Source organism: Triturus cristatus, chromosome 5_2 (assembly GCF_964204655.1).
Source record: "Triturus cristatus chromosome 5_2, aTriCri1.1, whole genome shotgun sequence".
NCBI lineage: Eukaryota > Metazoa > Chordata > Amphibia > Caudata > Salamandridae > Triturus > Triturus cristatus.
In genome coordinates this window covers 874,906,571-874,927,076 of record NC_140588.1, presented here as the reverse complement: position 1 = coordinate 874,927,076, position 20,506 = coordinate 874,906,571, and the positions used below count along the sequence as shown (strand labels likewise).

The following is a 20,506-nucleotide window of genomic DNA, read 5'->3' as shown; positions in this document are numbered from 1 at the left end:
TGATTTGAACTGTTCGAGTTTGCCACTCTGTGAACCCTGCAATGCACTTTAATAATGTTCATTTATTAATTGGTATAGCTATTTATGGTGATGTTTTACAGTGCATGGTTTTATGCCTCTTAATGTTTGTGTATGCACTTTTATGGTCAACAATGACCGAAAAACAGTTTGTTGGATTGGATTGGCATAAGATACTTTCTTGTATTTGTTTTTCATAAAACCAACAACTTTTAACCTTGTCTGATCAACTAAAATAAAACAGCTGCCAACACTCTCAGGACAGCCACATTCTCACCTAAAGATGTGTGTAGTAATGGTTTACAAGTAAAAAATCTTTGGCATTCTAAAACCACGATCAACTCTTCAGAAAAAGGTTTCCCCAAGTGATTTACCACCTCTATATACTCATTACACCTTCCAAAATCACAAGCCACTGGAACAACATCAAGATGGTGGTCAAATACTTTTTGGGGCCTTTTCATCTTTACAATTGTATAATGATGCTAATTTTTATCTGGAAAGCTTTCACCATCAACAGCAACTAAATAGTGCTTAAATGTGTGCAACTATGTTTTTGAGACACAGTAAGTCTCCCCAGGTTTGGCAAAAAGTCACAAGCTAAATTAGCATTCTGTATTCTCAAACTTACTTTGTGTTCAACAACAGTAATACAATGCTACAGTACTTGGAAATAAAATAAAATCTAAATTGTACCACACACAAACAACACAAAGAACAAGAGATTGTGCAACAGCAGAAGTTAGAATTTAGCACTGAATCACAAATCTCCTAATATAAAAAAAACCTCTGAGGTGATCAGCATTTGACATCTTGGTCACATGACCACAGGCACTACCATAAGCCTCTAGTTCTTGGGATCGGAACTACTCTTTATATGACCTTCAGCACACACAGGGCACTTTCAAATCAGCTCTTTGAAGGGAACAACATTGATGTTGAGTCAACCTGAAAAGCACCAATGCTGTTTCTTCTTGCCCATTATACTTGCCCACACTGCACGAAATAGATGGACTCAAATAACATGAAGAGAGCTAATACTGCTTCTTAGAAAAAGAAACAGGGCCATCTGGTATGGTGAAGAGACCTAAGTCAGTGTATACATACCAGAACTTGATATCTTGTAGCAACTATGGGCGACTACAGGCAGTAGAGTGTGCAAAAGAACCATGCAAAATGCGCTCCTTCTTGGGAAGCAAGAAGGTCTCCAATCGGACACTATAAAGCAAGAGGATCACTCACAGAATTGAGGAAGGTCTGCAAAGTGCCTACTGATCTCCAACAAGATGCCTGCAATCTTGTTCAACTGTGAGGACTTCTGACTCAGGCTTCCGTGGGCGAACATGAAAGCAGATCAGCGAAAGACTCACCACAGGATGATCCCACCCCTCTGTCACTAGTTTTAAGAAATCTCTGACTCTAGGTAAATAAAGGCAAACTGGTTTATTAGAATAAAAGGTACAACAAGCTCAAGTGCGTCCTTCCACCAGCACAGCTGTACTCGAACAGACTTCAGCTCAAGCAAAGGAACACCACATACTAATCAAATGACAACAGTTGAACACTGTTCTTTAGATGAAGCCTTCACCAGTGTTCATGAACATATTAAATACAAATGTGCAACGTATAAAGAAAAAGAAGTAAACAGCAAAAGACAAATCATAAGTGTTATACAACCTATGAAAAATCCTTACAAAGACCAATACATTTGAATAATGAACATCACAACATATCACACTTTTGCTCCAAATCTTTAAATACCTAGAGGTACATTTGAATTACACAGCAAGGCGATGTTATTTAACTGGCAACTGACAGCAATTTTACTTATTGCTAGATTGAGCCCCATATCTTTATTCATATCAACATGTTATGGTTTTTATGGAAACATATTTCGAAATCGAATCGAAAAATTCTGAAATGCAACTGATTTGCTTACAAACATTCCTATACATCACTCACATTGAAAGGCAGCTCTTGTTGAAGAAACTTTACAAACAAAGTCTGAACACTCTTTATGCTTAGATGCAGTCTGTGTGGTATAATTTATCATGCAGGGTTAAAGAAACTGTCATCTTTTAAAGACCGCTTATATCTGTACCTTTCTGGTAAGTTATGCATATTTTACATGATATGGTAATTGCATCTTACAACTGAATGATCCTTTATGTTTGATCTGAAGTCTGTTTGGCATTTAACAGGGTGAACAGTCTCTGAAGTCCAACGACTAATTCTTACGTTGGAGCACATTCCAATTTTAATTAAATAAAACCCAAAAGAACACCCTAAAAAATCTGTTATGACTGTAAGATGTGAACAATTCTTGCATGTAGAAATGCAGTGCTGGAGATTTGCATGTGTGTTTTTGCACAAATATCATTTACATCCATAATAACATTTTGATTTTCTATAACAGACCTCTTAACCTACACCTTCATTCAATATTGGGGTGTTCCTTCCTAATTTTCACCCATACAAAATGCCCTTACTCCTGCTTTGGCTTTGAAATGAGGCAATTTCATGTATTTCATGGTGAGAGTCTAACTAAACGTGCTAAGTAAATAACTATAAACCTTTGTATTGGTAGTGTTTACCGAATTCAGCAGAGTGCAGGTGTCCCCATCCAGGAATGCCCATTTTTCCTCACCAATCCCTAAACTACAAATGTGGCAATTTTGCCATACGGTAACATTTTCTCATGCATAATTAACGACTTACAAAGGTAAAATTCCACAAATCGAATTTAAAATTGCAAAAAGCCATTTCGTGCAGGGCAAAGAAGCAAAATACTTTGAGAATCAGGCCCTTAATATGTAGTGTGAATAATGATAGTCAAAGTATTCAGGAGAAATAAAAATTCAACTCTCCTCAGAGCACACTCATTCCATAACTCCTTTCTCTCTTCAACTGACCAATGTCAATCATTGGCTACCGGTTGTTCATTCCAGGTTGGAATCTTGCTGTACTTTATCTACTTCTACCAATGCAGCTTTCTTTAAAGTCCGTCATCATTGTTAAGTGTTGTATCAGGTTATTCCTGCATAAGACTTCACACACAATTTTAAATTACCCAACTGGAAGATAGATTTAAATAACAAATGATTTATGGTTACTGTACACAACAAACTATAGGTAAGAAACACATTTATCAACAGTACATGTTTAAAGAGAACACATTATTCACCTAATAACAAATATTTCAACAACCACTGATTCACAGAAGTATAATACTTTATAAGCATCCTCAGTGCAGTATTATATGAACCTTAGAAATTCATGATGCCATTTGTGTTACCTTAACACATTGTTTATTATACATGTTAGATAAATGCCAAGATATAAGCCTAAATCCTTGGAGATGGTATAAATATGTCTAATGTGTGAGGGCCCTGTGGTAAATGTACACTGTTGTCCATCTTGTGATGAATTATTTGTTAGTATGGGGGTTAACAAAACGCTTTTGAGAGGAGTGTAGGCCTACTGCTCCACAGTTACGCAAATACTTTTTGATTATGAATGCTAAACACCCTATGTTACATGTCTTGAAATGTAGCCATATATTAGACAATCATTTGTAAGTCTTCAATTAAAGTAATTATTTGGAACACATAGAATCATCTTGAAAATGGGCACAGCCAACATGAGATTCACCTCTTTTGGAGCGCAAACATGAGGCTTTTTCAAGGTTTTATTAGGTCCAGTGAACCATACTTTGTTTCTGTGTGTGTATGGAATGTACATCAAGGTTCAGCTTCCGAATAGCTTTTCAAGGTCAAAAATGGAGGGGGGGAGGCACACCCCTCAATATTAGCCAGATCAGGTCTCGGTTTGATTCAACAATATCTAATTGGATCCTGAATTTGAGAGTGGAATATAGTCTCTGCAGTCTGCTCAGGCCAGTCACAACTATGGTCTGTTGACCAGTGAGTAGCTAATCGAAAGCTGAACCTTCATTTACATTCCCGAGCTCACAGAAACACATTACAGATCTCTGAACCTAATGAAGCCTTGAAACAGCCTCAGAATCGTACACCGAAGAGGTGAAACACATGTTGGTTGAGACGAGTTTCTTAATGATTCCATATCCAATAAATAATTACTTTATTTCATTAAAGACTTACGAGTGATTGAATAATGAATGGATGAATTTCAAGACATGTAATGTACAGTGTTAAGCGATTGTAATCAAAAAATTGAATGAATATGTGTACTGGTACACGCTGGATTAGTTATGTAATTCTGAAACCTGTTAAAAGCAATATCTCATCCCTAGACATATTACAAATTACCAATATAGGTGAAAATCCTGTCATGCTTTTGCCATCTATTCATGATCAGCTTATTGTATTACTCAATGAAGGAAAAAATCGTATGTGCCCTTATGCTCATTCGACAAACTGGCAACTGTTTCAAGTGTGTGATTTGCATGTGTGTGTTCGTACAACATTGTATTATTTTAAAATAAAATTCTGGTCAATTTTAGTCTGCAGTTCAGTATCCATCTTTTTATATCTCAAGTTATTTCTCCAAACATGCCAAAGTCAGATCCCTTAACCATGTGATATGGACCTCATCTCAGCAGACTTTAGCAGATGGAGGTTTTGGATTTCGAGCCTCAATTTGAGACGTAAGATTTAGTCTGGCATTTTCTTTACTATGCTTGGTTATATTTGCTCTAACGAGTCAATGAAGTGTAAGGAAGGTTGCGTAATTTTTCACTGTTTTTTAACAGATTATGGGGCATATTATCAAGCCAGGCGAAAAAATTATCACCGCTTTAGCAAGCAGAAAACTGCCGCTAAACCGGCGATAATGGGCTTGATAATATGCTCTATGGAATTCCAATTGAAGCCCACGTTAGATGTCCTTCACATCTAACATGGGCTTCAATTGGAATTCCATAGAGCATATTATCAAGCCCATTATCGCTGTTTTGGCGGCAGTTTTCTGCCTGCTAAAGCGGTGATAATTTTATCGCCTGGCTTGATAATATGCCCCCAAGTTGTAAATGTGCAATGCTAGAACAGCAAGGGGCATATTATCAAGAACGGCGTTAAAATTATCGTCGCTTTAGCGGCAGGAAACTGCCGCTAAAGCGGCGATAATGGGCTTGATAATATGCCCTTGAGAATTCCAATAGAAGTCCATGTTCTGGTGTGAACATGGGCTTCTATTGGAATTCTCAAGGGCATATTATCAATCTCATTATTGCCGCTTTAGCGGCGGTTTCCTGCCGCTAAAGCAGCGATAATTGTAACGCCGTTCTTGATAATATGCCCCCAATAGTTCTCCAAATTTTGAAAAAGTTTCTTGAGAAACATTTTGCACTTCATGATTGGTTTAATGTCAAGGTTCGACTAAATTAATACTTTGAGAAAATATAGGGGATCACTTTAATTCCTAGATCAGGGGGACCAATATTCATTAGAGGGGGTTGTAATTTTATCATTCAAGAGTGTGTAAATTCGCTTTAACCTATAGTTCAAATTTTTTGTAATGCCAACTTCCTGCATTTAAATGTGTGTCATTGCCTCGGAATAATCTCTCACTTGCAATTCATGTATATGTTGATCTTGTGACAGGCCAAAAGTATTTCGTTTCACCAAATGAGAATTGTTTTATTGATAAAACTTAGTAATGTCTTTGCAAATCAATTCAGGCTTGAGAGTCTGCATTTTATTTCATGGACATCTATAATTGCTCATGTCAGCGTCAGAGGACAAAAACAGGAAACACATTTCGTAACTACAGGATGAAATATTTCACCATAATTCCATGTTTAGCAAAGCAAATTAACAGCATTCCTTTTTCATGTAGCCTGTCAGTAAAATGAGTATTCATTTCGTTTTCTTCTGTTTTATTAAGGACACGGGCTGCCATCCTTAAATATCATGTTTAGAGGACTTCTGGAAGCTGGCTCTTCAAGCAGACACACTGCTGTGTATCACACATGGCAGCTTTGTCCTGATATGGTTTTATTAGCAGGTGCATTTAGGCCTTGCCAGTTTGGAGCCCTGCAAAAACTCAAATCACACGCATTTTACATAATATTACCAGTTTTAGTTGTAAGAATATTTTTACATAAGTTACAGTGGTCTGAGTAAATGTCATTGAGTGGCTAACTGCTCGGGTAATAATAACTAAACTTTTGCAGTATTTGATTGTACATTCTGCTTTAGCCCTGTTGTTGGATATTAAAGAGACTGGTTTGTTTTTATAAGCATACTATTTAAGTAGTTGTGTCTAACTCCTAACTTGGATGTGAATTACTCCTAACTATGCAGGTGTGATTCATGAAGCATTATCTTTGATTAGTTGCGTCTTACTCTAGCTTTAGGAGTCATTTACTCCTTACTCCTGGAAATTCATGACACAACTTGTCACCTAAAAAGCTTTATGAATTAGGCTCGATACAAAAAGGTAAGTACAGAAATAAGCTGTTGGTTATTTGGAATGTATCAAAACTGACTTTTAACCCTAATCATAACATTTCACTGTAGAAGTGTGTCCATGGTAAATACGAATGTACAGTGAAAAGGAAATGTTTGACTACGATTCAGTTTACTCAACAACATCATTTCACCTGTCACAAATATTGCAGCATCACTATAGTTAGCGATATTATGATACATAGCATTAAAAAAACCTTCATACTATAATCGCATATATATTGAGAATAGTCTGGAATTAGTGCATTTACAAATAACTAAGAAACTGAAAAGTGAATGAGGTTTATTTTTTCTGATAATTTTGTAGACGTAATGAGAGGGTTTGTAAATAAACTACATTGTAAGTCATTCACTTCATCTGTGGTATCCTGTGTATTCTGTAGGCTTGGTCCCTGATTTTGCAGAAGGGGCCGCAGTTACGGGGCAGGTACAGTTGGGACAGTGGTGGTAAGATGGAGTTCGATGATGAGAGGACCTTGACATTGAAATTGCAGATGCCGCTGCAATCATAGGCATTGAAAACCATGGGTTGCAAAACGGAAGCAAACTGGCCAAATGAGCCTGCATCGCTGATAGGTCCGGGTACATAGGTTGAAAACCTGGAAGTCCCATCACATGGCCAAAAGGGGTATTTGTAACTGGGGGTAATACATGATATAGAGAGGTGGCAGACGTGGTTGTGGTGTCTATTCCGTGGGCATTAACTCGATTGTGGCAGCTATGCTGGCTTGGGTGGAAAGGGGCCAACTGATGTAGCCTAGCACTTGGATCAACGGGGCCATGTTCCGGTGGTCTCAATAAGGTGTGGGGTGCAGCTTGGAAACCACTCCTCATCCTACTGGTTGAACCCGTTTGTCTTGCAATGGTTGTCCGCTTTTCAGGTGTGGATTTTTGAATGTTCTCCTTGGAAGTGACAGAAGGCAGATCACTGTGCTGCAGGCTAGAATCAGAAGCAAGAACACATTTCTGAGCATCTGGCATGTCTATACTCTTTGGGCTGTTTTTGTTGAAATCCGGATCTAAGGAGCAGGCGACTGGAACAGAATTTTTTATGCCAACTCTTCTCTTCATCTGTCCCAATAGCTGTGGATAATCTCTTCTAAAATTAGGGTTGTGGTAGAACTGCAACTAAACACAGAACATAAAAACATGAAAGTATGACTAAATCTGGGGTACTGGGAAAACACATCAAATGCAATTTCTACAGAATTACAACCTAATGGTAATATCTCTGAATAGATAATGGCGTTTTGTTTGCAATACACATTGCACATTTCAGCACCTTGTCAGGGGTAGTAAGTGCTAAATAAATGCAATTTCAATTGAATTCAATGCATTTCCCATTTCAGTGAGGGTTATCATGGTTGCTAGATTTGGCCTTTCTGAAGATTCAAATCAGTCATGATATTAAATGATAGACTTGTGACATGGCAGCGATGACGCTCCAATGGGCAATCAAAGGTCAGGATATTCAAAGTAAATTTAAGCACTGGGTGATATGAATGTGCACAGGGTTCGCCTTGCCGGCAAGCCGGACAGAATTGATTTTAAACACGATGGGTACCAGGAATCACAAAAGGGGTTAGAAAAGATAATATTTAGGCATGTCTTGTTCTCCCAAATGTTCACACTGGTTTTCATTTTCCAGAAATTACAAATAGAAACTCAGCACAGCAAATATATATATTTCAATTTTGAATGTTATAATTTACAAATATTAAATGCCGGTTTATCTATTTCAAAGCAGTGGATATGTGAGCATTTGAAATGGACGACCATGTTGCTCATGAAAAAGTGTATTTCTGCAGTTCAGGGAATTAATTTCGTACACAAACCATATATCATCAATAATTTTGATACCATTTGATAATCAAATGACCTGTTTGCTCACCTCTAAGGATGATTTCATATAAATAGTATATTATCAGGCGATCCAACTGATCTTTTAACATTTCTGGTAGATTATTATGTGGGAATGTTATGGGCTACTGGAAATGTGTTTTGTAATATCTTTTCCATTCTATATCTATTTATTCTACATTCTAATCTTCACCAGGGAAGTGCTGGTGACTTACTGTGGCATGCATTTTAAGCAAGGGCAGGATAAAGTGTATATTCTACTAAGTAGATACATGAGTAGGAATCCTGCTGCAGAGAACATTCTAACATGCATGCATTTCAAAACTGGAACAGTCTTTTGTCATATTTATAAACCCACCTTGTCAGTTTCTATTAAACGATGGTGATTACCTTTGTTAATGCTGTTACAGCTTTTTCTTCTGCTAAAAATTCTGCAAGGGAAGCTGACCTTTGAAAGTCCTGGCGCATTTTACTAAAACCATACAGATTAAGCTGACGAATGAAACTCTTCATGCAGTCGGTCTCGAATATTCTAAAAGGACCCCTTCTTTCTAGCACCTCTCTTTTAAAGAGTTCCTCGTCGATGACAACGCAGTTTCCATCTTCATCCCACCAAATAGATTTAAACTGCTCACTTCCAACAATTTTCCATAGTTTCTTTGGAAATGTCAGAGCCAAAAAGTCATTGTCTTCCAACACTCCATCATCACAGCAAGTGTAACGTGATCTTTTCACCAATGGCCCGTCTGTCAGAGCCTGGAAAGCTGTTTCTTCAATGACAGATCGCAAATCAGAATCCCCAGCAGCTGTTTGGTCACATCCTGGAGATACAGAAGAAAGTATTGAATTTATTGACATATCTGTAGAATTAACCATTCTGAGCTGATCAGCAACACATGGAGTTTCTTCATTCGGAGAGTCCATTTTGAAACTTTCATTGTCACAGTGACTACTGTTTTCACCGGTAGCCATTATTACAAGCCCAAGTTGGTCTCCATGCTTCCTGATGCTGTTAGCAGAGTCAAATACTGAACCTGCTCTGAACTTCCATAAGGAGTTCCAGAGCATCATAGTCTGTAGTGTTGCATGGTTGTGACATCACAATAGGGCCTAGTTTCTTACTCGTTGACATATGGATGCTCAAGCTAAGGAAGTTACTGAAGAAAGAAGTAATCTCTTATATTTTGGTTTCAATAGTCTAATACTTTGGGTAAAATACCTTATATTGCCATTTGACACTATTTTATCAAGAAAAGTGTAAAGAAGGTTATACTAGAAATGTAACATAATGATAATAGATATAATTCGCTTGGGAGCAGTCACATGTGGCTTCCACCAATATTTCTGTGTTTATTCAGACTTGAATATATTTAGGATTGTTAGCTAACTGTGGACAATATCATATATCCAGATTGTCAGTTTTCAGCCAATAGTCCACATATGCCAAACTGCAGTAATAAGTTACGGAACATAATGGTATTTGACCCAGACTGCATCCCATTTAGGCTTGTGCTGTTAGCATTCTATTCGGATTACTCCGTGAGTGGGTTATTTCTTGAGTGAAACTGGTTTGGGGTCTGTGCTCTCACTTTATAAAATACTGTGTGGAGATTGCATAATGTGGTTGTCCAAGTAATGTTATGCAAACATGATGGAAAACCCCTTGCCACTAGAAAGACAATGAACAGCTAAGGAGAAATGAGAAGGCAGCTCTGACACTGTTGAATGACATCACAATGTGCTCTGATAGGCTGGCATCAACTAAAATCGTCATCTCATGGAATTATTAAATTACTACCTATTTTAACTGTAATGTCATTTCATACACAATGTTCCATTATCCTGTTTATAAACAACTACGCCACATCTCTCGTTTGGCTCAAATAACACTAGGCAATATATGGAAATTCTAATATTGGACCATCGGTAGTTTGCTTTGAGCTTGTGACAAATTTCTTGGGAAACGTTTTGCATTTAATGGTTTGTTTTACTTCAAGATTCAACTAAATTAAAACATCGAGAACGTTTTGGGGATCAGTTTTATCAGTAGATCAGGTGGGCCATATTCATAACAGTTGGTTGTGATTTTATCATTCAAGAGTGTGTGAATACCCTTTAACCTATAATTCAAATTTTTAAAAAAGTCAATCAAATGTGTGCCATTGTGTGGGGTAATGCATAGAATGTTGGAGTGCTAGTGTGTCAATTGGCTGGTGTATGCAGGTGTATTCGAATACCTGGTTAGGCAACTGAAATCTGATTGCAGGTGTAGTTTGTTATGTGAGTGTATCTAAAAAAAAAAATTCTCTTACCTGTCTGTATTATCTGGATGAAAATCTATACTAAGCACATTGGGGCATATCCACAATGGCATACTGGAGTATGTAACCTACTACTTCTATAATACTCTTTCACATACTCTTACACACCTTTGTGAATTGCCCACAAAACATCAAGATTGAAACTAAAACAACAATGTATTCAAAGAACATTCTCTTATAGAATATGTACAAATAGAAAGGACTGTGCTCCCTTTCTACTTTTCCTAATAGGAAGTTGGAAATTACTAGCCCATTCACAAAGGTGTATAAGAGTTATTAAAAGAGTACTCCTGTTGTACAACTTCCTTGAGAGAGAAAATCTACTTACCATTAATCACAATATATCTATATAGGAAGATACTGTGGCTTTCTGTATATTCCTCACGTTGACTATCCACCAGGCGCCAGACTTGGTCTGAAAAACATTTGCCCAACAATAGTGTTTCAACATGTTATTTTGTTATATACTATAATGTTGTTGTTGGCATAATCTAAACCTAAAGCCATTATTTCTTGGTCACCAATTTTGGGTCAGCCCTGACTCCCCTAATTCTACCCTGCTGTGGTGAGTCCCAACTGAAAAGTACATGAACATTCTAAATAGAAGCTTGGGCCGATGCTGGATGACAAGTAGGTGTAGGTGTTTGGCTGTTCTAGTGTACAATAAACTGGGTTCTCTTCACCTATGCCAGAGTTTCTTTGTCACATTTAGTGACTAGTTGACTCATTTATGGATCCTGCTCCTGCCTTTTGTCGTGTTTAGGAGCGCCATCCTGAAGCACCGTGCCCATTTAGCCTCGCATGTTTTCTGCCTTCCGTGGTAACCTAATTGTAATCCTGTTGGATACTGCGGAAGCATCTAAAAAAAATGATAAATAATGTTAATGAATGTGCAAAACTAATGAGAATTAATACGCAAAATTTCATGAGGCAATCATATTTAAATGTGCTGGGACTAAAATACTGAGACGCTGCCATATTAAAGTTAAGAGAGCTATGAAACTGCGAAATAAGCCTTTAATTTAATCTAGACCCTTTCGACTAATTTTTTCCAATGCATATTTGCTGTGCAAAATGTATTTTTTTCGTTTATACAGATGTTTCAATCTACAAAAAGACCATTATTAGCTAATGAATAAACGTATTATTTAGAAGGTTAGGAACAAAGTTGCACACATGGAAATTTAAACTTGAAGGGAGGATGAGTCATGGGAGACTTAAGAAATGATAAAACTTAGATGCAGTCTTTGAAATTGCTGTCCGAAGAATATTGTGTTCTGGTGAGAAGATGGTGAGTGATTGTATTCCCATGGGTGCATTTAGAGCTGATTGGTCAACAAAAGAAAGAAGTTGCTCGAAGATTGGAACTTAATATTTTGTCAGTCTCTAACAGTGCATGTTCCTAGAGTAGGACCCTAGCATACACATTCAAAGATTTCCACAACCCCCCACTTTCTTCCCATGCCACGCTGCTCTGAGACTCTATTGAGTTTCTTCAACCTTTCTTTATGAGAAGTTCTACTCCGATTCATTGTTGATTTATTGAGCTGACTTTTAATGCTGAAGCGCTTAATACATTTTATTATGATATATTCATTGACTGATAGAACTGGGCATCTCTAGTTGGCTGAGGTAGGTACCTTAGTCCAAATAGGGACCCTTGCTTTTAGTCAGGGAAAGGAGGGACACCCTCTTAGATAACCCCTGGTCACCCTACGGTAGCATTGGCACGAGCAGCCCGGCTTACCTCCAGGTCAATGTGTGAAGTATTTGCAACCACACTCCCAGTAACACAGTGTTAACACCACAAATGGGCACCACACTGATTTAGGAAAATAGCGGTATCTTTATCAAGAAGAAATATGATGAATCCAAACGATAAAAATATCCTGCATATGCGTATTCGTAATATTTCACTGGGTCGGTTATTAGACCACCAATCACTTGTAGGTTCTTGCGGTATTAATGAGCAGTTCACGATGGTCTTATGCAGTCCTAATGCAATGCTATGCAGTTCATAATGCAGTTCGTAATGTAGAAATTTGACAGTCCTTAACGCAGGTACTAATGCGGTTCGTAAAGCAAGTAATATTGCAGTTCGTAATGCAAGTACTAATGCAGATTGTAAAAGCAAGTGATAATGCAGTTTGCCACCGATCGCGGTGCTAGTGAAGGTCTCTATGCCACTCTTAGCTGACTCACAGTCAGCAGCGGCCAATATATGCACCCAATACTGTTATGAAGGAAACAAAGAGCAGCTCCACAATCCTGGTACTGCCACTCCTCGGTGAGTATGGGCCACGATACTGACTTGAGTGGAGGCTCGTGCTGAAAAGATGGGAAAGGCCGAGAGCGGTCTCTCGTAGCATGCACTCCGCTCCAGGCAGCGACACACGAACACTCGCTGAGAGTTACCTGGGGGGGGTGCAGTCTCTCTCTCCTCGGGGCTTGGGTGTCACGCTGTGTGGCTTTGGGTTGACGGCGGCTGCTCCTCGCAGTGAGAGTCGGGCTACCAGGCGACGGCCTCGCAGCTGATCGGCTCCCGGCACGACTCCGTTGATCTTGGGCAGAGGACCTCGGACCCACGATGGTGAAGGTTCCCAGGTCTCTCCTTGCAAAGGCAGACTCGGGCCGGCAGCGGTGATTTCTCATGGCTCCCCCTTGGGACGATGGTCTGGGCCGATGGCGATAATGATCACAGCCCTTCTGGTCACTCTGTCGATTGAAGCAGAGCGCAAGACTGCTCTGGGCCACACGGTCACAGGGCAGTTTTCATGAAGGTCTCAGGCTTCAAAAACCACACGCACACAGCATCGCTGAGACACACTTGGAAACTTTTATGTTCCTGAGTTTCCACAACAGGGAGCCAGCTCCTCTCGGGCCCTTGGAGACAAGTTACTTCAGGACACAGCACACAGCAAAGTCCTTTCAAGCAGGGGGACACAGCACACAGCAAAGTCCCTTGTCCTCTCATTCAAATCAGTAAACTGCAGGCCAGACCCTGAACACACAGCAAGGGCAGTCCCTCTCTTCAGTCTCTTCAGCTGTTCTTCTTTGGCAGAGTTCCTCTTTGTCACAAAGTAGTTTCAATCCTTTTTCAGGCTTGAGTTTAGTCTTGAGTTCAGGGGTTTCAGCTCTCACATTTATACCCCTAAATGCCTTTGATGTCTTTGTTTTCAGGGGGGCTCTGAGCCCGGTCCAAACTAGACCTGGGTGTCCTTCTGCCAGTGCATACCTTCTTTCTTTGATAGTGTGGAAATATAAATTGTTATGGTCAATTGTGTCCCCTATCTTAGACCCCAACGGCTCCATGTACATGCTATAAGTACATGTATGTTCCCTCCAGTTCCAGCTATGAAGACGCAAATACATGTGCGTCCAACGTCAACATGCCCTCTTTCAGATCCGCCATGAATGGGTCAAATATTCCATTCCTAAGTATGAAAGGCCACCGACTTTATGTGGTTCACTTTTCTAGTTTTGTAGTTAAGGCGAGTAGGCCCTGAATTCTGCCATCAAGCCTTTTTCTGTTTCTGCCTCTGAAATGCTCCAGCTTGGACCTGTATCCGTGTCCATGAACTTTGTCTTACTCCCTGCGCGGCTAACGGTGCCTGACGCGGCCTGTTGCCTGCCAAAAACTGTATTCAGCCTTCAAGTTATCTGCTCCGCTCCTCTTCCAATGCATTCCTGTCTAGTAGTTTAGGTAAACATCCCTCCAGCTACCAAGCAAAAGGCTCGGCCTCGCTGTCTTTTTGCAAGTAATTCATAGCCCCTGTTACTATGAAAGATTCCTGCCCCCTCGCATCACATGTAGACACATAGACGCTTGTACACGCACTAACAGTCAGTATAGAATAGGATCTGTCCGAGAAGACCCTTCCTTCCAGATAATATAGTTCCTTAAACACAAGATATTAGATATGATTTAGGACTAGGTTGTCCTGACACCCCAGACTTCTGTCTCCACATGTAGGGCCAAATGTCAAGCTCCCTTCGCCCTCTAGTTGCACGTCAATCACACGTCATGCGGCTGCGCGCGCATCTCTGTCAAATATTTCTGCTGACACTACAGGATTCTCTTATGGATCCACCCACTTGTGACATCATTTTTAATGACGTTTCTAGTATACGCCTGTATTTACGCCTATTTTCATTACGTATGTGTATTCTTATCTGTATTATCAGCTGTTACGCCTCCTGCATCTGTCCTAATGCAATGCTTTCCATATAAATATTGTTACTTGTCAATAATGTATTGCTGATCCCTTCCTGAACCTTCGTGGTGATGGAATATGGTTGCCTAGTTCGAACTATAATTCCTTTGTAAGGAATAAAGCCCTTTTCAGAACCTCTAATACCACGGATTCTGCCTCTTATTTTGACTGAGTTATTCTTACTAGACTTTACCGCATAAAAAATAGTACAGGTAATTTAAATATTTACCACAATAGTCAGGGTCTGGGCCTCAGATACTCCGCTGGAGGTGGAGCCATTCTTTTGTGGCAGCAGCACAGCCCTCTTTGCATCAAAGGGGCTACTCCTCCCAACACACCAAATACAGGCCAGCCTGTTGCAATCTCACCTCCTCCTCCCTGGTGTCAGAACACTTCCCAGACCCTGTCACATCCAAACCCAGACAGTCAATACACAATCAGGTAGAGGCATGCAGGATGGTTAGGACAAGAAACCAGCCACTTCTAAAAGCGTGGTTTCTAAACACAGGATTCAAAAACCATCTTCACAAAAAGATAGGTAATTAAATTCCGAGTTCAGGCAAACTAAACTCCAACTCTCCATCTATTGCCTATGGGAAGATATGCTGGAAACATGTGACACAGCATTCCCCATTCTGTTCTATGGACAAGATGGCCTTGCAACAGTGAAAAGCGAATTTGGCAGTATTTCACTGTCAGGACATGGTACACACCTCAGCACATGTCCTACCTTTCACATACACAGCACCCTGCCCAGGGGGGTACCGTGGGCCTACTATAGGGGTGTCTGATGTACATAAAAAGGGAAGGGTAAGGTCTGGCAAGTGGGTGCACTTGTCAGGACAGCAAGGCAGTTAACAAACTGTGCGCAGGCACTGCAGTGGCAGGCCTGAGATATCTTGTTAGGGCTACTTGTGTGGGTGGCACAGTTAGTGCTGCAGGCCCACTTGTAGCATTTGCATTACCAGCCCTGGCACACATAGTGCACTCTACTACAGACTTTACTGTTAAGACACACATTCTAATTATGGAAAACCAATTACCATAACACTTTATACAGGGAGCACTTGCACTTTGACACTGATCAGCAGTGGCAAAGATCTCAAAGCATCTAAGTCGGCAACCCAATGTCAGAAAAAGGTCTAGGAGGAAGGCAAAAAGTTTATGGAACGTTAGCCAAACAGGGCCAAGTCCAACATTGACTAATATTGATTATCAAGTTCTGTTAATATTTGATGGTTGAGAATAATAAGAATTAGCTTGTGACTTTGAATACATATAAATTACTAAAATTGAATAATAAAACCCTTTACCTCATAACAAACTCTCTTTATTGAGTGAGATAGTTAAAAACTGTCATATTTAATGTCATGTATAGCTCTTGATCGTCTCGAAAACAACAGAAAAAATCCATTGGCCCAAGTTAGCCCTGATGATCACAAACCAAGATTTTAATTGAATCAAATCCCCGCTCCAGCAAACGTGGCAGCAGAGGGACAGTTTACGTTATGAGAAGTGGGGCCGTAAGTAATTACCCCAAGTTAGAGTAATGCCTAAGTGTAATAGCTCAGGCCCCAAATTCTGAAGGTTGACGAGATGCGGTTGAAGGCGGGTGCAGTATTTATTGAAGGTGTGAGTATCATTAGGGTTATGCTTCGCAGTTGCTGTTGTTGTTGAATTTGTTCGCGTGGTGAAGACTGTCAAATTGGTAATGCTTATTTGTTTATTGTAAAGAATTTGAAGAGGTTATCGAGCTAGACGTAGCTTAAGATCCTGGGATAGTTAAAAGTTGATTTGTGGTTTTTCTTGTCTGATAAAGATTTTGGGTGCAGATTGTGTCGCCTGCACAATTGAGATAGGGACTCTAATAAATTGTATGAATGTGCTAATGTTGATTGATGTTAGTGAAATCTATTGTGCAGCAGGTAAAGTTACATCAATTGAGGAAATATCTCGCTGGTCTAGATTTCATTTGTGTGTGTGAAACTCTTTTTGTATGAAAATGTCAAAGGCGTCAAATCTTTAATATTCCAATTGTTGAACTGTTTTGGTTTTCTTTACAAAAGCAGACAAAGTATTTGTTGTAATTTTGCGTATGCTTGTTTGAGTTAGCATACTGTGAGAATGGTTGGTTAGTGTACTGTTGCGCTGCTATTGGTTGATGGCACCACAGAGTGCTGGGCTGGCATAGGTCAATTTTTGGGCAAGTTCCATATTGAGATTGGTTAACGATTCTTCCAATATAAAAGCTATAATAAAATGAGAGAAAAAAGTTTGACATATACGGAATTAAGAATCAGAAACAAAACATTGTGTTACATTGAATCGCTGAACACTTTTTTGTTGAATTATTACAAAAAGGAAACGCTTTAAAACTTTTAAGAGTCTTGTTAAAGGAGCTGTCAGGATTCCATTATGGTAGGGTGAAGAGGCACCACCCAGGGGTACACCAGGACACTGCATGTTGATGGATTTAGGGTTTAGGTGGAAGATCACTGAATATAAGGGTCACATGGGACTTTCAAGTTAAGGATAATTGAACGCTTGAAGGAAAAGCTATATGAGATGAAACCACCTCGTAGACCCACACTATATGAATCATTAAACCTTTGAGAAAAAACAGAACATGGTAAGGAGAGAGAAATAGCAGAACAGAACTAAACAACTTGTGCAAAATTACGCAGATCCTCAGTGGGACGAAGGACAGCAAAGAAGGAGAAAATGTATAGTCGAGGGAGCTAGAATGTACCCCGCTATAACCACAGAAAAGACCAAAAAGAATTAGACACATGGAAAAGATAGTGAGGGAGCTGCAAAGAAATCTGATACTGATAGTGATTCAGGGGATGATATTTTGGATTCATTATTGGCTGCACGTCCACTACCATATGTGGCCCCTGCTACAGTTACTAAAAGTGCTTTGACTTCTGAGGTTATGGTGGCTAAAAAACGTGTTTATGCGAATGTGATTCAAATTGAGAGACCATTGCCGGTGACACAGCCTGCTGTGAAACCTGCCATATCTAATATTGTGCCTGCACAATTTCAAACTGTTCCCACATTAATACCTCCCGATTTTACTGCTTTGATTGTGGCAATACCAGGCCCAGTAACTAGAGTAATAGCTGCTCAAACTTTAGAGATTTGAACAACTGCACAAATAAATGTCGTCCTAGATTTTGAGGTTGAAGTAGCAGTTTGAGGAGTGTCTGCAACAGGGCGTATCTCAACATCTTTGAAGTCACAAATCGTTGCCTGTACACCACTGCATCAGTTCAATAATTGAGAGAAAGGAGAAGGATTATCTTTACTACAAAAGTAGCACACAGAGAGATTAATTTATTTGAAGATGGAATTTTTCTACCATGGTTTGAAGAACCCACAGAGAATAAAAAGACAGGGGGTGAAGAACGTCAAGCTACCCCAGAACCTGTGAGAGACTGCTAAATGTTCCCCAGTTAAAAATTGAACTTGAACTTGAACAAATCATCAGAGGGTGTTTAGAGATTGGATAAGTGAATCAGTACCATGAGAAAGAATGAATAAATCTGACTAAAGAAATTGTAAGTCGTGCAGCAGTCACACATGACAAATTAACTGATTTGGCATAGAAATATGAGGTTGCGCTTTCAAAGAGTGACCTATTACAAACATGTTTTAGGGTACAGTTAAATGATGAAGTAATTAAAACAATGCTTTCTATAGGAATGCAATTACACATTACTCAACAAGATAAATGCATTCATAAATGGAGTAAATTTGAGACATTCCAGAGCAAATGGCTAAAGAAACAGGAAAACCCCCACTTTTTGCCTTATGTAATGCTGTTTCTGACTAGTCCGACTGTACTCCTGCTAATCAGGACCCCAGTCTCTCTGCTTTCTCCCCTAAATTGTTATGGTAAGCACTTAGGTACATCCCAGATTGGGTCTTAACAGGTGGTGGTTCTTCACATTGCTCGAGGTCTGCCCTGTCCTCTCACCAAATTTGACTCTCCTGCTTGTGGAGAGTCTCCTGAACCTTAAAAATTCCAAAAAGGGCAACAAGAAACCTTGGTGTTACTTCGCTAAGGTGAAGACACACTTGACAAAAAATGCTGATTGTCCATAGGCAAAGGAAACTGCTCCTACTACCACTGCCCCTAAGGCACCTGCTCCCCCTAGCACAGGTAAAAGTGATAGTACAGCAAACAAGGGATTAGTGGGGTTAACCTCGGGTACTGAGATGTGTTCTGACTTAGTCAGAACACCAGCTCAGAGTGTTTTAGTCTGTGACGGTGGCATGGATCTTGCTAACTTACTAGTCAGTGTCACTAACTTGGGCAAGTACAGACAACAGCCTTTAATCAATGGAAATGAAGGAATGGGTTAAAGGACACAGGGGCCAGTGTCACTATGGTGACAGGGAAACTTGTGCCTCCTGAGTAGAGATCCTACTTGGACAATTGTACCAAGTAACCAACGCTAGCACTGTCAGGACTGACCATTCCATGGCAGTTGTGAATCGTAGCTGGGGAGGGGTAGCTGGACCTAAGAAGGTTGTTGGGCAATGATCTAGAAACACCCAGCCTGGTCATAAGTGGAGTTCAGGACTCATGCAGAGATGATGGGCATCTATCCCAGAGTGGGTTTGCTGTCACCAGGGCTCAGGCCAAACAGCTCACTACTGACAAAGAACTGGATCCTGGAAAAATGGACCAGGTGCTTCCCAAGAGAAGGAGCAGGAAGGGTAAGGAATTGCCCTCCTCCCAAACTCTCAGTGAAGACTATCCTCCTGAGGGAGATGATATCAGCTCCAGTGAAGTACCTGTCCCATCGGAACTTGGGTCTGACCAGGCAGAGTTCTTGGGGGCAGGGGGCCCTTCCAGAGCAGATGTGAGTTTGGAGCAGCAGTCCTGCCCCTCTTTTGAACTCCTCAGACAGCAAGCTGCTGCTGAGTAAGTAGGGAATATTAGTGGGTCCCATAGGATTTATTGGAAAGATGGATTCTTGTATTCTGAGAGTAGAGACCTCAAGCCTGGTGCCACCAGAAGGTCGGTAATACCCCAGAGGTTCAGAGGTTTCCTACTCTCCCTAGCACATGATATTCCTCTGGCTAAACACATAGGGCAGAGCAAGACTTGGGACAGGCTTGTCCCTCACTTTCATAGGTGATCTGTCGCTCCTGTGCATCTTGCCAAGCCAGTGCTAAATCAGGTGGCACAACAAAGGCCTCTTAATCCCACTCCCAGTGGTTCGGGTTCCATTTGAAAGGGTAGGGATTGAAATTGTTGGTCCCTTGAACCCTCCAACTGCATATGGGCATAGTTATATACTAGTGGTGGTGGACCATGCCACTAGATACCCAGAGGTCATTCCCCTTAGAACCACTACAGCTCCTGTAGTGGTGAGGGCTTACCCTAAGGAGGTCTTAACAGACAGAGGAACAAGCTTCATGTCTAGTACCATTACTGCCACTTGGAAAGAGTGTGGAGTAACTTACACGTTTACTACACTCTACCATCCACAGTGAATAGGCTTGTTGAAAGGTTCGATACTGTTCGATACTGTAGCTCACTATTCCACTGTTGGAACAGTGAAAATCCCAGACCTACCACTCTCAGGAAAGAAGATCCAAGTTGTAGGAGTTACTAATAAACAGAAAA

General features: G+C 40.2%; 1 protein-coding gene across 1 annotated transcript in view; it reads right to left on the bottom strand.

Moving 5' to 3' along the window:
• Nucleotides 1-6,821: 6,821 nt before the first annotated feature.
• LOC146829350 (uncharacterized) overlaps nt 6,822-20,506 on the bottom strand; it is a 75,004-nt gene continuing 61,319 nt past the window's right edge. Inside the window, exons 3-4 of the mRNA XM_085606477.1 lie at nt 8,718-9,371; nt 6,822-7,595 (exon numbers count right to left, since the gene is read on the bottom strand). Of these exons, the coding sequence (XP_085462603.1) occupies nt 6,822-7,595; nt 8,718-9,371 (1,428 nt within the window). The remainder of the gene's footprint in view (nt 7,596-8,717; nt 9,372-20,506) is intronic.